This window comes from Zalophus californianus, chromosome 4, assembly GCF_009762305.2.
Source record: "Zalophus californianus isolate mZalCal1 chromosome 4, mZalCal1.pri.v2, whole genome shotgun sequence".
In the NCBI taxonomy this organism is placed as follows: Eukaryota; Metazoa; Chordata; class Mammalia; order Carnivora; family Otariidae; genus Zalophus; species Zalophus californianus.
Genome location: NC_045598.1, coordinates 62,868,367 through 62,887,197, shown reverse-complemented (window position 1 = coordinate 62,887,197; position 18,831 = coordinate 62,868,367). Strand labels below are relative to the sequence as shown.

General features: G+C 34.7%; 1 protein-coding gene across 3 annotated transcripts in view; it reads right to left on the bottom strand.

Annotated features, from left to right (window-relative positions):
- The window catches only part of MSH4 (mutS homolog 4), a 100,573-nt gene that overhangs the window by 66,997 nt on the left and 14,745 nt on the right, over positions 1-18,831 (bottom strand). For all 3 annotated transcript variants that reach the window (XM_027607662.1, XM_027607604.1, XM_027607627.1), the window contains exons 3-8: positions 17,643-17,803; positions 15,993-16,103; positions 13,982-14,097; positions 12,744-12,917; positions 8,259-8,431; positions 1,449-1,516 (exon numbers count right to left, since the gene is read on the bottom strand). In XM_027607662.1, the coding sequence (XP_027463463.1) occupies positions 1,449-1,516; positions 8,259-8,431; positions 12,744-12,917; positions 13,982-14,097; positions 15,993-16,103; positions 17,643-17,803 (803 nt within the window). The remainder of the gene's footprint in view (positions 1-1,448; positions 1,517-8,258; positions 8,432-12,743; positions 12,918-13,981; positions 14,098-15,992; positions 16,104-17,642; positions 17,804-18,831) is intronic.

Sequence of the window (18,831 nt, the reverse complement as noted above, 5' to 3'; positions counted from 1 at the left end):
AGAGAATATTCAATTACCAACATCAAGAATAAGAATATATCACTGCAAACTTTACAAATATAAAAAGAATAATAAGGAGGTCATTAGGAACAATGTAATGTCAATAAATTCAACAAGTTGGGTGAAATGACAAATTCTTTGAAAGACCCATCTACCAAAGCTCATTCAACAAGAAAGAGGTAAATCTGAATAGCACCATATCTGTTTAATAAGGTGGATTTACAGTCAAAAACCTTCCTAGAAAGAAAATCCCACATTCTAATGGCTTCATTTGTGAATTCTACCAAACATTTAAGGGATAAATAAAACCAGTTCTACACAAACTGTTCTAGAAAGTTAAAGAGGAGGGAATACTTTCAAACTCATGTTACGAACGTAATTAATTTTGTTCCAGACATGAGTTATTTTTGGCTAATTCCCATTTGTATATATTGAATTACTATAAGGTATTTCAATTATTTAAGAAAATTTCTAGTTCTGTGCCTATCCAACAGCCAAAGCTTTTCCATCCATTGGATGATGTTTTTATTATAAATGAACCTAAAGAGTGTTATCTCTACAATAAAGAGTTCTGAAACATAGATTTCAATGGATTTGCAAAGTAATCAAATTTTAAATCAAACTCTACTGATGTACAAAACTCTTTTCCTTTTTAAGCATATGAGCAAAAATATGTATTTCATTAAAGTAAATATTTTTCAATTCACCTTAAAGAGAAGAATAAAAACCATCTATCACTTTTTTTTTACAGGATGTGCCTATAAGCACTAAGTATTTAATTTTGAAAAATATCCAAAGACACTGTTTCATCTTAAAGTTCAAGCATATTTGGGCGCCTGGGTGGCTCAGTTGGTTAAGCTACTGCCTTCGGCTCAGGTCACGATCCTGGAGTCCCGGGATCGAGTCCCGCATCGGGCTCCATGCTCGGCGGGGAGACTGCTTCTCCCTCTGACCTTCTTCCCTCTCATGCTCTCTCTCTACCATTCTCTCTCTCTCTCTCTCAATAAATAAATAAAATCTTTAAAAAAAAAAAAAACCAAATGCTCCATTAAAAAAAAAAAAAAGTTCAAGCATATTTGAAGGCTAATAAAACTTTACATAATGTTCACCTTTAAGAAGCACCCATAATCTTTGGATCTAACATAATTTTTATCTAGTTATTTATTAAGCAAAAATTAATTATAGTCTAAGTTTTAAAAAGATTATAAACTTAAGTAAATATTTGATTAATGAAAATATGCCAACTCCTCAATTAAGAAACTTCATTTTTACTATAACATAGAATAGGAAATTGGGAAAAAATGTTTCCTTTAAAAGGCATAAAAATGTTCCAGGTATTAATAATGAAGTACTTTTCCAAAATATTTTTATATTTTCCAATTGTTATATCACATTAAGACAAATTATATCATATAAAGTATAATAATATATAATATATACATACATACCGTGTCTTGCTTTGGAATTTGGACTAAAACAGAAAGAAGCTGCTCTGTATCAAGAAATCTTGATATAACTGAAACAAACAAAAAACATGTGCATTTAAACTTTGTGTTACAGTTCAAAATATAAACTATGTAAAGTATTATTCTCAAATAATAAAATAGAACAGTTCTACCTACAAACATTACTTGTTTTAATCGTCTTTATCTATCTTACATGTGTCAGGAATAAAACAATGAATTTTAATGGTCTTTTCTTAATTTTATTATTTATAATCTGTCTTCAAAATCTGACACTGTTGATCATCCTTTCCTTCTAAAAACTTACTTCTCTGGCTTTTAGATGTTATTATAATTTTCTTCCCACCTTTTTGATCTATAACTTTTCTTCCTGATACTTAAGATTAGTTTAAAAACCCAGTTCAACCACTAACCATGTAGCGTACAAGAATTTACCTGTCTTCTCTGAACTTTGTTTTCATTTTTTAAATGTGGATAGTAACATCTACCTCCTAGGATTGTTGTGAGGAGTAAGTGAGATAATATGTGTAAAGTACCTTGCACACACTAGAGCTCAAAACCGTTCTTTTGTTCTTCTCAACTCATTTTCCAGCTTAAAGTTTTCTACAAAAATAAATTCATAGATAATTGTAATCTATCCCTTTTAAATATCTCCAGTTTTTTTTTTAATTTTGCCATTTAACAGACCTTTTAAGGATGAACTCATTTCCTCACACTTAAAATACAGTAAACAATAGTAATTGTTTTTTAATAACTCATGACTATTATCATCACTGAAATATGTGACCTCAAAGCTTTTGTGTAGACTTACTGATACTTTCACAAAATGGATCCAACCTGCTACACTTTAAAAAAAAACAACAAAAAGACAAAAATCTTATGTCACTTTCTTCCTGTTCAAACTGCCAAGTATCTTGTGGTATTTTTCAGTTTGCCTACCTCTGCAACACTGTCCCTTTCTAATTTGCTGCTTCTACAGTAATTAGCTATATTAAAACTATGTTTAAAAATCACAGTAGATTGTAATATAAATTATACTATTCAATAAGACACAATACTATTGTGACATTTTACATGTGATTCCACTAACCAGACTCTCCTAAGCCCTCATATAGATTGGCCTCTTTCTTTTTGGTCTCTTCTTCTTCCCTTCCCTAAGTCTATCGTAACAACCAGAATAATGTTTCTAAAATAAGGGTTTGATCATATTACTCTCCCGATTTAAAATCATCAACTCCCTATTATTTGCAGGATAAAATCCCAAATGTCTTACCGTTATATAAAAGCCCTTCACAAGCTAGCCCCAAATCATAAGCAACTACTGGCCATGCCTTAAATACAGCAAGCTCTTTCATATCAACATTAAATAAAACTGCAGGAGCTTATGTTAACTCTATCTTCCCCAACTTTCCAGAAAAACAAGAGTTCCCTAGAAAATAATGACTGCTCAAGATCACAGCCAATGGCACTCATATCAGATATTTATCCCAGCCACTACAACCAAAAAAATAGTGTTGTCGCCCTATGTGCATCAGTGTACCTTGCACAGGCATGTTCCCTTTGTCTCAAATATCATTTTTACGATTCTCCTGTTGTCAAAATCCTACCCATTTCCTTAATATAGAACTGAAATATTATCAGGGCACACAGCTGGCTCAGTCGGCAGAGCATGCAACTCTTGATCTTGGGGTCATGAGTTCAAGCCCCACACTGAGTGCAGAGATCACATAAATAATAAATAAATGTAAAAAAAAAGAACTGAAATATTATCCGTGGATCCTGTACTAATTATAAAACCAGGAAGGTAAGTCATATAAGGAGTCTGCTTTTCCCTCTCCCTCTGCCTGCCGCTCCCCCTGCTTGTGCTCTGTCATATAAATAAATAAAATCTTTTTTAAAAATTAAAAAAAAAAAAGAATGACTTCCAGATATCTGGCTTGGTAAAGAGGTTGAATGTAGAGCTCTTCACTGCAATCAGGAAGACTGACTTAGAAGGGAAGATAGCACAGTTTGGGAACACTGAATTTGAAATGGTTGAGGAACATCTAAAAAGTGTTCAGTAGGCAATAAGATAGATGGGGCTAAAGGTCTGTAGAGATATCTGGGTATGAGATGTAGATTAGGAAGTCATGAATATGTGAGTGATAATTATAAAAGCAGGAAGGTAAGTCATATAAGAATATACAGGGTGAAAAGACAACCTAGAATGTATCTTTGAAGAGGCTTAGCATTTAGGGACTAAGCAAAGGAATAGAAAGCTTAAAGAAGACTCAGAAGGGAAAAAAAAAAAAAAAGACTCAGAAGTCTTTTCCTTTTCCATGTGAAAGAAAGGACTCTGAAGTTTTTACTCTTACCTGGTCAGTGACAGATCTTTCTGAGGACATTCCAAGATTGTATACAGTCCTGAGGTCTATTTGGAAATCCATATAGATAACATTTCAAGGGAGATAACCAGTTGGTTCTGACTGGATATTCATGTAAACTTTTTTTTTATTACGTTAAATTAGCCAACATATAATACATCATTAGTTTTTTTTTTAATGTAGTGTTCAACGATTCATTAGTTGCGTATAACACCCAGTGCTCATATCACATGCCCTCCTTAATACCCATCACCTGGTTACCCCACCCCCTCAACCCCCCTCCCTTCTCTAACCCTCAGTTTGTTTCCTGGAGTCCAGAGTCTCTAGTGATTTGTCCCCCTCTCTGATTTCCCCCCCTTCAGATTTCCCTCCCTTCCCCTGTGGTCCTCTGTGCTCTTCCTTATGTTCCACATACGAGTGAAACCATGTGATAATTGACTTTCTCTGCTTGACTTATTTCACTTAGCATCATCCCCTCCAGTCCCATCCATGTCAGTGCAAATGGTGGGTATTCCTCCTTTCTGATGGCTGAGTAATACTCCATTGTATACATGGACCACATCTTCTTTATCCATTCATCTGTTGAAGGGCATCTCGGCTCCTTCCACAGTCTGGCTATTATGGACATTGCTGCTAAGAACATTGGGGTGAATGTGCCCCTTCTTTTCACTACATCTGTATCTTTGGGGTAAATGCCTAGTAGTGCAATTGTAGGTCGTAGGGTAGCTCTATTTTTAACATCCTGAGGAACCACCATACTGTTTTCCAGAGTGGCTGTAGCAGCTTGCATTCCCATCAAGAGTGTAAAAGGGTTCCCCTTTCTCCACATCCTCACCAACATTTGTTGTTTCCTGTCCTGTAAATTTTTTAAAGAAATGAGTTTCAGAGCTAAAAAGGAAGGAAAACTCCAAAGAAGCAGGAAGAAAATCAGGAGATTTTGTAATTGCAAAAACAAAGAAAGACAGTAATTCAATAAGAAGAGATATCTAGCAGTATCATATAAGTTGGAGTTCAAATAAGAGAACTAATATGTGTCCATTAAATTTAACAACAATGATCCTGTAGGTGACTGTCTTAGGCTGGGTTCTTCAGAAGCAGATCCTGACATGAGGACTGATGTGCAAGTGATTTATTAAGAATGTGCTTCCAGGGGTATCTGGGTGGCTCAGATGCTTAAGCGTCCAACTCCTGATCTCAACTAAGGTCTTGATCTCAGGGTCATAAGTTCAAGCCCCACACTGGGCTCCATGGGATGTGGAGCCTACTTAAGAAAAAAAAAATGTGTTCCCAAATTTAAGAAACAAAATAGATGAACATATGGGAGGGGGGAAGAAAGAGAGAGGGAAACCAACCATAAAAGATTCTTTTAAAGATTTTATTTATTTGAAAGAGAGAGAGCACAAGCGGGGAGGGGCGGGGAGCAGCAGAGGGAGAGGGAGAAGCAGATTCCCCAGTGATGAGAAGGGAGCCTGATGCAGGGCTCCATCCCAGGACCCTGAGATCATTACCTGAGCTGAGGCAGACACTTAACCAACTGAGCCACCCAGGCACCCAAGAGATTTTTTTTTTTTTTTTTTTTTTTTTTTTTTTTTAGAGAGGGAGAAGCAGGCTCCCCACTGAGCAGGGAGCTGGATGCGGGACTCAATCCCAGGACCCTGGGATCATGACCTGAGCCGAAGGCAGATGCTTAAATGACTGAGCCACTCAGGCACCCCACCCAAGAGATTCTTAATGATAGAGAAAAACTGACAGATGATGGAGGGAGGTAGGTAGAGGGATGGGCTAGATGGTGATGGGTATTAAAGAGGGCACTTGTGATGAGCACTGGGTTTTGTACGTAAGTGATGAATCACTGAATTCTACTCCTGAAACCAATATTGCACTGTACGTGAACTAAAATTTAAATAAATTTTTTAAAAATATGTTTCCAAGAAAAAATAGGAAAAGAGAGAAGGATGGGAAAGGGAGAAAAAGACAAGCCAAGTATAATTTCAGGCAAAGTCCTATAGAAGGTAAATTCAACTGATCCTACAGAAGAATCCTAGACTTTAAGTTATATTCAGGGTTTTCGCCAAACCAATATGAAAAGGGCAGGGTTTTATCTCATTGTGGTTTTGATTTGTATTTCCTGATGCCAAGAGATGTGGAGCATTTTTTCATGTGTCTATTGGCCATTTGGATGTCTTCTTTGGGGAAATGTCTGTTCATGTCTTCTGCCCATTTCTTGACTGGATTTTTTGGTCTTTGGGTGTTGAGTTTGATAAGTTCTTTAAAGATTTTGGATACTAGCCCTTTATCTGATATGTCATTTGCAAATATCTTCTCCCATTCGTAGGTTGCCTTTTAGTTTTGTTGACTGTTTCCTTTACTGTGCAAAAGTTTTTATCCTGATGAAGTCCCGATAGTTTTTGTTTTCATTTCCCTTGCCTTCAGAGACAGGTCTAGTAAGAAGTTACTGTGGTTGAGGTCAAAGAGGTTGCTGCCTGTGTTCTCCTCTAGGATTTTGATGGATTCCTGTCTCACATTTAGATCTTTCATCCATTTTGAGTGGGTGATGGGCATTAAGGAGGGCACTTGATGTAATGTAATACCCCAGTGGGGTACTATATCCAATTGATGAATCACTAAATTCTACCCACAAAACTAATAATATAATATATGTTAACTAAATAGAGTTTTAATAAAACTTAAAATAAAAAAAATTTTTCAAAAAGAGCAGGGTTTTCATACTCCTACTTCATTCAGTGATTTAAGGGCTGCAAGGCACTTCTGGCACGCTGCTTGAGAGCAAAATGCTCTAACAGTCTGGGGCCAGGATTCAAATGAGATTCCAAGGGTGGGCCAGTAGAAGCAAAAGCCACACAGAGCAAGAAAAGGGGTACACAGAAAGGTAAAACAGACCCAAGAGGATCTTGACAAAGAACCAGTAACATTTGCTACAGTAACCTTGACTAGAGGAATCTCACACAGTAAGCACAGAAACAAGACTGAAGCAGACTGAAATGTTGTAAAGAGAAGAGAGTGACTACGGAAAATCTTTCAACCAGTTTACATATGAATTGGGAGAAGAGAGAAATAAGGTGGTAGCTGGAGAAGGTAAAGTCCAGCGAGATTTTTTTTTTTTACAAAGATGGGAAAGACAGGAGGAAGAGAGAAAGGTATTAAAGATACAGGAGACAAATGAGTACAAAGACAGTATCCAGAACATAGGTGGAGCAATTAGCTATAGGCAGGAGAAGGGTAACTGCATATTTAGTAGCAGAAAGTTTAAAAAGATGACAATTGTTGGAATTTGACTAACATTACATAATTAAATAACTTCATATTCTAGGCACTTATGTATTACATGGAATGCCAGGTATAGGTCGGCCAAAAAGATGTTGCTGTGAACAAGAAAAGGATTACAATTAAAAATGTCCTCTTTGTGGGGCACCTGGCTGGCTTAGTCAGGGAGCATGCAACTCTTGAGCTCAGGGCTGTGAGTTTGAACCCCATGTTGGGTGTAGAGATTACTAAAAAATAATTTTTAGGGCGCCTGGTGGCTCAGTTGGTTAAGCAACTGCCTTCGACTCAGGTCATGATCCTGGAGTCCCAGGATCGAGTCCCATATTGGGCTCTTGCTCAGCAGGAAGTCTGCTTCTTCCTCTGACCCTCCCCCCTCATGTGCTCTCTCTCTCTCTCTTTCTCAAATAAATAAAATCTTTAATAAAATAAAATAAAATAAAATAAACTTAAAAAAATGATTTCTTTGTAGCTTGCTCAAGGCCTCCTAGATTTTCATGTACCAGAACACCAGGTGGAATGGTTGGGAGAGCAAGGGTATGAAAGATAGATCGAACTGCTAGGAACCAGGAACTGGTCTAGGAACAGTACGTATCTACTGTCCTTCCACCTACAGATTTTTTTTTTTTAAAGAGTATTCTTTTATTTATTTATTTATTTATTTATTTATTTATTTATTTAAGATTTTATTTATTTATTTGACAGAAAGAGACACAGTGAGAGAGGGAACACAAGCAAGAGGGGGTGGGAGAGGGAGAAGCAGGCTCCCCACTGAGCAGGGAACCCGACGTGGGGCTTGATCCCAGGGGAGCCGAAGGCAGACACTTAACGACTGAACCACCCAGGCACTCCCTTCCACCTATAGATTTGAGAAGAGAACTGTATTGCCATGCGAGCGAACAGATAGCCAGATGCCAAAGGCAATTCTCTTACCTTATGTTATGGGGGTTGAATTGTATCCCCAAAACATATTTTGAGTCCTAAACCCTGGTATCTGAATGTGGTCTTATTTGGAAATTAGATCTTTGCAGATGTAAGTTAAGATAATGTTATTAGGATGAGCCTTAATCCAATATGACTAGTATTCTTATAAAAAGACAGTGTATTTTTTAATAATTTGTATTCATAAAATTAGATGATATTCATTTACCTGACTGAAGTCCAAAAAAGAGTTCCTCATCTTGAAGTAGCTCTTGAACACAATCTAATCTCATGTTAATGGTTTCAATATCAACTAGAGGTTCTAATATATTAGAACGAAGTCTTCTACTTCCTCCAGGAGTCTTAGTATAATTTAGAACACCAAAGAGTGTGTGATTATTCCTTTGAAAATACAAATTGGGAAAATTTCATTAAGTATACAAGGGAAAATCAAAAAAAGTTACCATTTAACTTCCTAAATAATCCTATAATCTACAGTAGTGATTCTGAAACTTTAATGTGCATACAAATCACACAGGGAATTCTAAGTCTGAGATGAGTAAATCTGAGATGAGGCCTGAGAATATATATTTCGAATAAGCTCCCAAGTATGCTATCAATGAACAAGGCTTTAATTAACAGTATCTTCTTGCATTTAGTTAATGACTTTTTTCATAGGTCAGCTAGAATATTCAGACTAATATAAAATGTTCTAGTCGATGGCATTCCATCAATAATAGCAAGATATCAGTAATATATCTTTTACAGGGGAAAAGAGCTTTCACATTTAAAACAGTGAATATTTAATATAATTACTTTGTTCTAATTTAAGAAGTTAGAGAATTACAAATAAAAGAGAAAGAAAATAATTTCAGGTACAGAAAGTGTTAAACAGAACAGGACTGCGTAGAGAATGACCAGGAGGGTTGCTTTAGTTAAGCTGGTTGAGAGAGACCTATATATGCATTTGGTAGTTGAATTCAAAAGGTATCCATGTAAAGATGATGATGGGATGCAGATGATGATGACAATGATGGTGAGCATAGGTAACATATACTGAACGCTAAGTATGTGCCAGGCAATATTCTAAGCACTTTACATATATTAACTTATTTAATTCTAATAACCACAGTGTGAAGTAGATGCTAGATTTAACCACATTTTACAAGGGAAGGAACTGAAGTGCAAAGAAACTGTCTAAGATTTCCTAATAATTAAATAACAAAAAAAGAGTTATCAGTTAAAAAGGGCCAAGCAGAACAGTAATTTAAGCCCAGGAAGTCTTTTTGGATCTAGAACCAGAAAGAAGATCAAGTGTGATGGAACTTTGCAAGTGGAAGAAAATGGAGGGAGATGAAGAAGCTGACAGAGACCAGGACATAGAAGTCCTTGTAGGCCATGGTAAAGAGTCTGGACTCTATTCTAAATGTAATGGGAGTCACTGGAAGATTTTCAGCAGCAGTGTTCCAACATCTGATTTCTAGTTTAAAAGGATCACAGTCTGCCCACTAGATCAAGAATAGACTAAGTGTAGGAGAGTAAAAAGAAGGCAGAGGAACAAGTTAGGGGTAATTATAGTAGTACAGGCTAAAATGATGGAGGTAATGGTTAGGATTGTAGCCTTGGAAATGGTAAGATGTGATCCAGAATTGGTATGTAGTCTAAAGGTTGAGTCAAGGGGATTTACTAGTGGACTGAATCTGGGTTGAGAGAGGATAGAAAACAAGAATGACTTAATTTAGTCATCAGGCTAGCAGATTTTTGGTATATCAACTTTTTTTTAAGTAAACTTTACCCCCAATGTAGGCTTGAAGTCACAACCTTGAGACCAAATATGCTCTACTAACTGAGCCAGCCAGGTGCCCTGGTATATCAATTTAAACAAATTTTTAGAGAACTACTCAAATCAAGTCCTAGTCAGGGGTGGGAGTAGAGTCATCAGAGGCATTTACTTTTTGAGAAATGGGCTTCTACAAGAACCAAGGGAGTGAGCAGCATACCCAAACCTGCCATTTGCTATAGAAATCAAAGAGTGAAACTGCTCTGAACAGGTGACCAAGTCTACAGAAGCGTTAGAGCTATTCCAATAGTTCAGCAGGTAGAATATCCATCTTTTAACCTGATATTCTTTGCTTCAAGTCTATGAAAAGGCTTCTCAATTTCTTCTTTTCAACTATAATATGAACTCCTAGAGGTCAAATATCCTATCATGTAATATATAGCAGGAAGTCAAGCAATGTTTGACAATGATAATGATAAATAATGATGAATTATTAAATGTGACAAAGTATAAACACATTGTAGTAATTACAAGTCTTGGTTATTGACTCTCTATGTTACTCTATGTTATTATAACAGAAAGTAAATGACAGAGTAATTTTTCCAAATAATATTATTTTAATCCTTTTTAAGTAGCAAGAAGAAAAAAATTCCTTATTCACTAAATTGAAAAGGAATAATAGCTACAATTAACCATAAATTCTTTAAGGTTGTAATTTTAGACCATCATTAACCAATGGAACTGCAAAGGAACTGAGGCTACCATACTGATGGATAACTAAAAGTGTTACATATAGTACTACTCTTACTAAAAGTAGTATCAACAGTACCTAGATAGATTTAAACTGCTCTTGATGATTAGAGTATAAGTAATTAACAAAATTAGACAGCCTATGTTTCTAAGTTTGCAACAACAAATAATGTCTGGCAATTTCACATAATGGAAAGTGAAGCCAGGATAAGAATATACAAAGTAATAGAGATATTTAAACAACTATGGCTCTAAATTTACACTGAGCACCTTAAGGTTTCAATTGTCTAAAGTACTCTTTATTCCCTTCAATACTCTTAATACTAAATATCATAACCATTTTAAGTTTATCCCTTTCATTGATGTCTAATGTTATATTTAACTACCAAAAGCTGATTATTTAACTACTCCAAGCTTACTTACTCCGAACTTGCACTTTACCAATCAGTAATATTAAATAGCTTTAGTTTCCTTGCACATACCATATTGTTATAATGAAAATCATGCTTTCGAGACTTACTATCTTACCACCTTTTCTACTTCATCTGGATTACTTCTATTTATGTTTATATTTCAAAACTTACCTCAGGTATTATCTCCTCTAGAAAGCCTTTCCTAAGTACTTCCCTTTTACCCTTAATCCAAGCCCAATTAACTCTCTCTCTGCTATGATCCCATCATTTTTATGCAAATTTTATCACCATACTTAGTACATGTTAATAATACTATCTGTGTTTCCACCTCTAGACTGTAATTCCTCATTAATTCTTTGTACAAAACCGACCCTATATTAATGCATTCTTGCCTCACCATCACCATGTTGATTATATTTTCTATTAATGTGTTAATTCTAGTTGAAGTACCCTACTATGAAATCTAAAAACACTGTGCATGTGTCTGTCTGTGCCTCTCCATATCTCTCTCTCTCATGCTCATCATTCATATTCCTGGTACTCTGAAGTTAATAATAAGCCAGTAAAACCAGCAATCTAGTCATACACCATAGACCAAGTTGATTCAACTATTTTTACCTTCTCAAATAATTATATAGCCCTTTAAATTTCCTGTACTTGATGTTTTTAAAGCTGGTCATTCAAATTTTGTGGTAATCTGGACACAATTTCTTTTTATTGTGGTAAAACACACATAACATAAATTTTACCATTTTAATCATTTTAAGTACACAATTCAGTGTTGTTAGATACACCCACAATATTGTACAACTGCCATTACCCATTTCCAGAACTTTTTCATCATCCCAAGCAGAAACTCTGAATCCACCAAACAGTAACTACCCACTCCCTACTGTTCCAAGTCCCTGATAATTTTTGTCTACTTTCTGTCTCTATGAATTTGCTTAGTCTAGGTATCTAAGTGGAATTATAAAATATTTTTCCTTTTGTGTTTGGCTTATTTCACTTAGTACAATGTCTTCAAGGTTCACACATCTTGTGGCATATATCAGAATATCACTCATTTTTAAGGCTGAAGGATATTCCATTGTACATTATGTATTTACCTTCTTTTGTTTATCTAGTCAGTCAGTCACTGATGGACATTTGGTTTATTTCCACCTTTTGGCTACTGTGAATAATGCTGCTGTGAACACTTGTGTGCAAGTATCTCTTTGAGTCTCTGCTTTCACGTCTTCTCGGTATGCACACTTAGAAGTAGAATGCTGAATCATATGGTAATTCTATGTTTAACTTTTTTTGAGGCATCAACATACTGTTTCCAAAAATGACTGTATCATTTTATATTCTCATGATAAATGTACCAGGGTTCCAATTTCTCCACATCTTTGCCAACACTTATTTTCTACTTACTTGCTAATAACCATCTTAATGAGTGTGAAGTATTGACTGTGGTTCTGATTTGCATTTCCATAATGACTGTGCTTATTGGCCATTTGGATATCTTCTTTGGAGAAATGTCCCTTCAAGTCCTTTGCCTAGTTTTGAAATGGGTTGTTTTTTGTTGTTTCATACAAATATCTTTTTAAAATTTGACTTTCGTGAAACATCTGAGCAGTTCAGCAACAATGGTACAATGATTAAAGGTGTGTTTATTCAATATTTCTATATCAAACAATTTACAGAAATGTAAAATAACTATTCATAGAAAAATAGGACATAATAAAATACACTGATATATTTTGTAAGAAAAAAATTTAGATGATCTTACCTACAGTCTTGATTATTAATTAGTAATTCAAGGTTTTGGGCTGATGATGAATCTATCATGGCTGTCTGTTCACTACCCTGGAAACAAATCTTCAGCGATTTTGGTGCATAAACTGAATTTTGAATAAATTCTACATATTTTAATAAAGCTGCAACAGCTGCAAGGCAGTAATACCTGAAAGGTGACCAATGACACTTCACTATAAATCTTTAGAATAAAACAAAGTATTGCTATAGAACATTTATTTCACCTCATTATTAGGAAAATTATAAATATTTGCATAGCACTGCTTAAATTCAAAGGGAAAAAGCACACCCAGTGCTCTTTATTTTTTTTTCAGTGCTCTTGACTTTTGGAAACTAACAAAATAACCTCTAAAACATAAAAGTTGATAGAAACACAATTTTCTGAAGCCTGACACTTAAGAACTCCAATAAATCACAGGCTGGAAGACAATACTCAGTAGTAATTTGCGTCAATGTAACATTCCAAGAACTCAAATAATGTTGAAAAGGTCTGACAGAGTTAGGAGGTTCCTATGTATAGAAAAGTATGTTATGATCTTGGTGAGCTTAGTTACTGTGATTAACTGAATAAACAACTAGTCCAAACTAGCTCAAAGAAAGTATCTATTTAGGTATGTTCTAAAAAATACCCTTTCTAGGGTGCCTGGGTGGCTCAGTCTGTTAAGCATCTGCTTTCAGCTCAGGTCATGATCTCAGGGTCCTGGGATAGAGCCCCACGTTGGACTCCCTGCTCAGGGAGGAGTCTGCTTCTCCCTCTCCCTCTGCCTGCAGCTGCCCCTGCTTGTGTTCTCTCTCTGTCTCTATCAAATAAGTAAAATCTTTTTTTAAAAAATCCTTTTTTTAAAAATATCATTCCCTGTCCTAGCTGAATCTCTTAGGAGTACATGTATGAGATAACAGGAGTACAGCTCAGTGTCTCACATTTCTAGGTTACTGTAGCTACTTGAGCAATTCACTCCAAAGTAAAGTGAGCAGCAACCATAATGGCAACAGATTATGACCAATTTGGAAAAATTCTATATAAATTAAGTTAGCAAAATATGCCTTGTATATAAATTTTAGTTAACTATTTTACTATTTCAATAATTATGGAGTATGTATTGTAAGTCAGGCACTTTTCTAGGGATACAGCAGAAAACAAAACAAACAAAAGACCTTGCCCTCATTGAACTTACACTACAGACTTATTACTTTCCTTAAGTCATAACTTACTTGGACTGAACCTCCATTAGGACAGTGCTGAATTCTGTTATGCATAACTGTTCAATGTACTCTAGTCCTTTTGTTTCATTGAAGTATTTCCTTTGGATAGTAGTAAAATTAACATTCTGAAAAGAAGTTTTAATTTCAAAATAAATTTTAAGTTTCATGCAGTTGCCCCAAAACTTACGTAGCTTCAATATCATATAAAGTTTATTTTTTATTATTTATTATTTTCCAGAGTTAAATAGGATATTTTCTTAATGATTTACAAAAAAAGAATGATTATCTATTTTGCTAAGTGAATTATAGCAGTCTATAGCTCTTATTAGACCATATTCACATGACATTTAACTGAATGTGGTAGGTACAATAATAAAAAATAAACATGAGAGCCTCTGCCTTCTATTAATTTTATTCTACAGCAACATCACCACCCAGGTTTTACATTTGGTGTTACATATTCTACCATAATTGAGATAGAGTAGATCCTTATAATGTATTAGCTGCAGAGGAAGAAAATATCAGTTCTAGCTACCAAATCTATGAGATGTTATATACATAAGGTGAATTTATTTAGAAGAAAAGGAGATAATGAAATTTTTAAAGGAGTAGGAAAAAAAGCATGAAGTTGTAGAGTAAAAGGTTTACCTCCTCTGAATAAAAACAATATGTAAGAAAGATAATATAGTAACAATGGACTATGAAAGAGCTGTAAGACAGGAAAAAAAATTCATGAGATAGGGAATTTGTTATGCACCAAGACTGTTTTAAGTTATATCAGTTAATCTTCACAATAACTCTACGATCTAAGTCTTGTTTTAACTACAATTTTCTTACAAGTAAAATTCTAAAAAGTCAAGTAGTTTTTCTAACATCATACATTTGATACGTGCCAGAACTGAGACTTGAATTTAGATTTCTCTGGCTACAAAGTCCTTCCACTTCATAGTGCTTCTCTTCTAATGAACGTTTTTTTTATGGTAAGTGTGGTAATAATGACAATAACAATAATACTGGTTTTTCCCCTCTGCTTACAATACTTTTACCCCAAATACTTCTATGGTTCTGTCTCTCACTTCCTCTAGGGCTTTGCCCAAAAGTAACCTTAATCAATGAGGTCATTTCTCTAATTATGTTATATAAAATACCAATTCTCTAGGAGGTAGATTATTGTCCCTATTTTACTGATGAAAAAAACTTAAGTAACTTGCACAAGATCATGTAGAGTCAAGATCTGAAACAAGCACAGTCTGACTCCTATATCCTTTTTTTAAAAGACTTTATTTTTATTTATTTATTTGAGAGAGAGAGAATGAGAGATAGAGAGCACGAGAAGGAAGAGGGTCAGAGGGAGAAGCAGACTCCCCGCTGAGCGGGGAGCCCAATGCGGGACTCAATCCCAGGACTTCAGGATCATGACCTGAGCCGAACTATGCCATACTGCCCTACATCTCAAGTGTAGTGAATATATGCTGTTTTTGCCTTTGAAGGACTCATATCTATTTTACATTCCATGTCGGTTTGGTAACTGTCAATTACAGAGCTCTGTATCCCCACAGAAAGCAAATGACCAGGGATTAATCAATCATAGTGCTTCTACCCTGAGAAACAGTAATTAGTTTAACATGTGGGAATATGAACAAAGCAGGACCCATTAGGGTCCTTCCCTGGAATTTATATATGGATACTGGAAGAAAGAATGTATTTTTTCTCTGAATTGGATAAGCTAAGATCACATCAATCTGTAGCCATCATAATTATCTTAAACCTCACAGAAGTAACCTACCTACAATTAAAAAAAAAGATGGTGTTTAAGGTAGATCAAGGGTGCCAAATCAAATAAGTGGATGCCCTGTCATTTTCATTTTATGTGTTAATTGTCCGTTAGTTTAGGACTTGTATTTGGTGAGTACTTTAGGGTAAATATAAAGTTGTTCAAATTATCGTTCTCCAGAATGCTATTATAGAATGGATTTTAAATAAGATTTGAATGTTACTATTGAGAATAAAAATCACTCACCTTGAAATTTTCTGTGATCAGAGTAAACAACTTAGTTGAATTCCCCACAACACAAGCAGTATTTGACATTATTATTTCCAAAGGTGATAAAATGCTGAGTTTAGTGATCACCTAAAATCATTTGAATAAATAATTTCTTAAATGTAAGCTTAGGATTCTCTAAAACCAAACAAGTGGCATATTTTTCTGAGAGATAAGTACTTAAAATTAATTCACAGATACACAAAATTACAACTGTTCTAATTATATATGTCAGTTAAGATATATTTCTAATAGTGATATATTACACATATGCTATATGTATATAAATATATATATATCATATATATAAAATATAAACATAGGCTATATTTTACTTCACAATAATTTGTAACAGCTCTAAGCCCAAAAATTAATTTGAACTTATCAGATATATATTCCTAATATAAGATGTTTTAAAATTAATTCTTCTATTTGGTACTTTATCCCTCTCCATAAAAAACATAAACACATTCAAAAGTGTAACTATGGTGATTCAATCATTATGACCACACTGGTACAGCTTAGAAGTTGAACAGTATAGAAACACAGATGAGAAACGTATGTTTTACAACTTATTCTTTTCACAATACAGATGCATTTCTTAGAACTATCCCAGACACAGAAATTCTTTTTTTTTTTTTAAGATTTTATTTATTTATTTGAGAGAGAGAGAGAGAGAGCGAACACGAGTGAGGGAGAGGGGCAGAAGAAGGAGAAGCAGACTCCCCGCTGAGTGGGGGTTTGATGTGGGGCTCGATCCCAGGGTCCTGGGATCATGACCTGAGCCAAAAGCAGATGCTTAAACAACTGAGCCACCCAGTGCCCCCACACACAGAAATTCTTAATCAATTTGCCGAACATTTCTGTTTTTAAAAAAGCTTTTTCCTATGTTTTTTTTAAATTGCATAAAAATGTGAAACACCCAGAGATAAAGTTACACGCATTACTAGTATCACGTAGGTTGTTAGCTATGTTAAAATAATTAATTATTAGGTAGGAAAAGGAAATCTATGTACCAAGAAACCATAAAGAGGAATTAGGAAAAGGAAAAAAAATAATAAAATGCTAAAAATAACATAGCATATATATATTTAATAACAGAAATTGGGTCAACTAACTTTTTAGAATATAGAGATTAGAAGCAGATTACTTCTACCTGGTAAATGACAGAAATTTCCATGACGATAGGCCAGTGGCCCAAATTAATGATAAGTGATAGGAAGTAAAGGCAAGAAGAGGCTAAATTATGACTGACCTAAAAGACCAGTTTCCCTGAACTATGGAAAATAAAATTCAAATACTGTTCAGTGGAAACAACCCTTGGCAATAGCATTATTAATATATAATCTTTGGAATGAGTCCAGGAACTATTAATTTGAAGAGGTTAATTTTAGAAATTAACAGTAATTTGAAATGTTCATATAACAGCAAAGCATATTATTTTTAGGACAAAATACATTAAAAAATTAAAATCAGATGTAAAACAATTTTAATTCAGAGTAGCCTACATTAGAACAATTGTGAATAAACTTTATTCCATGAAAAAGTAAACTAATTAGGAAAGCAGTGACTTGAAAATCTACATAGTGCTCACTAGGTCAACCATTTTCTAACAGTATAAATACTTACCTTCGCATATGTTGTATTGTCTGCAAACTGAGATAATATAATTTGTGGGCTTTTTAAATCAATACTTGCCATTCCTATTTCACCTCTGGCAAGTCCTCTACCTTCTACAACAGCTACAATAACTGATGGGGAGTGTGTTGAAACTGCAGATGACGATGTAGCTGTTAAATTTTTTTAAAAAGAAAATGTATAAACATTAATAATAGTATGTTCTCATTCTTTCCTTTTTTTTATTATGTTCAGTTAGCCAACATAAAGTAGTACATCATTAGTTTTTGATGTAATGTTCAACAATTCATTAGTTGCATATAATATCCAGTGCTCATCACCACACACATTCTCCTTAATACCCATCACTCTGTTACCCCAACCCCTGAACCCCCTCCCCTCCGCACCCCTCAGTTTGTTTCCCAGAGTCCAGAGTCTCTCATGGTTTGTCTCCCTCTCTGATTTCTTCCCAGTTTTCCCTCCCTTCCCCGTGTCCTCCACGCTTGTTCTCATTCTTTCTAGTAAGATCTCAAAGCACCGAGTTTAGGACATGGCTCTTAATATCCAAGGAAATAACCTTTTTTTCCTCATCAAAAAACAGCTTTTCATATCCAGACCAAATAAAAATGTTAATTATCAAAGTATTTTGCCAAAACTTAACTTCAAAATTAGAACTAATTTATACATTGCCCTATTTTGCATTTCATTGGAATGGAGTTATGAAGGAACACTGAGTTTGGGATGAGAAAACCTAGATTATTTATCCTACTCTATCATCTAAAAGCTATATGAATTTGAGCAAATTACTTCATAATAAATAATCAAAAATCACAAAATTAATAACTGCCCTGCCTAACTCAAGAGCTGGTATGAAAGGATCAAATGGGATTATATATATGAATGCATTTTATAAAGCATAAAATATTATAGGGACGCCTGGGTGGCTCAGTGGGTTAAGCGTCTGCCTTCAGCTCAGGTCCTGATCCTGGGGTCCTGGGATCTAGTCCTGCATCTGGCTCCCTGCTCCACAGGGAACCTGTTTCTCCCTCTGCCTCTGTCTCTCATGAATAAATAAAATCTTAAAAAAATATATTATATAACTATAAACTCCAATTATATGTAACTATATGTGTAATGTTGGATACTTTATTAATGTGCCAAAAATTCTTTATTTGAATTAACTCATTTAATTGTCACAATT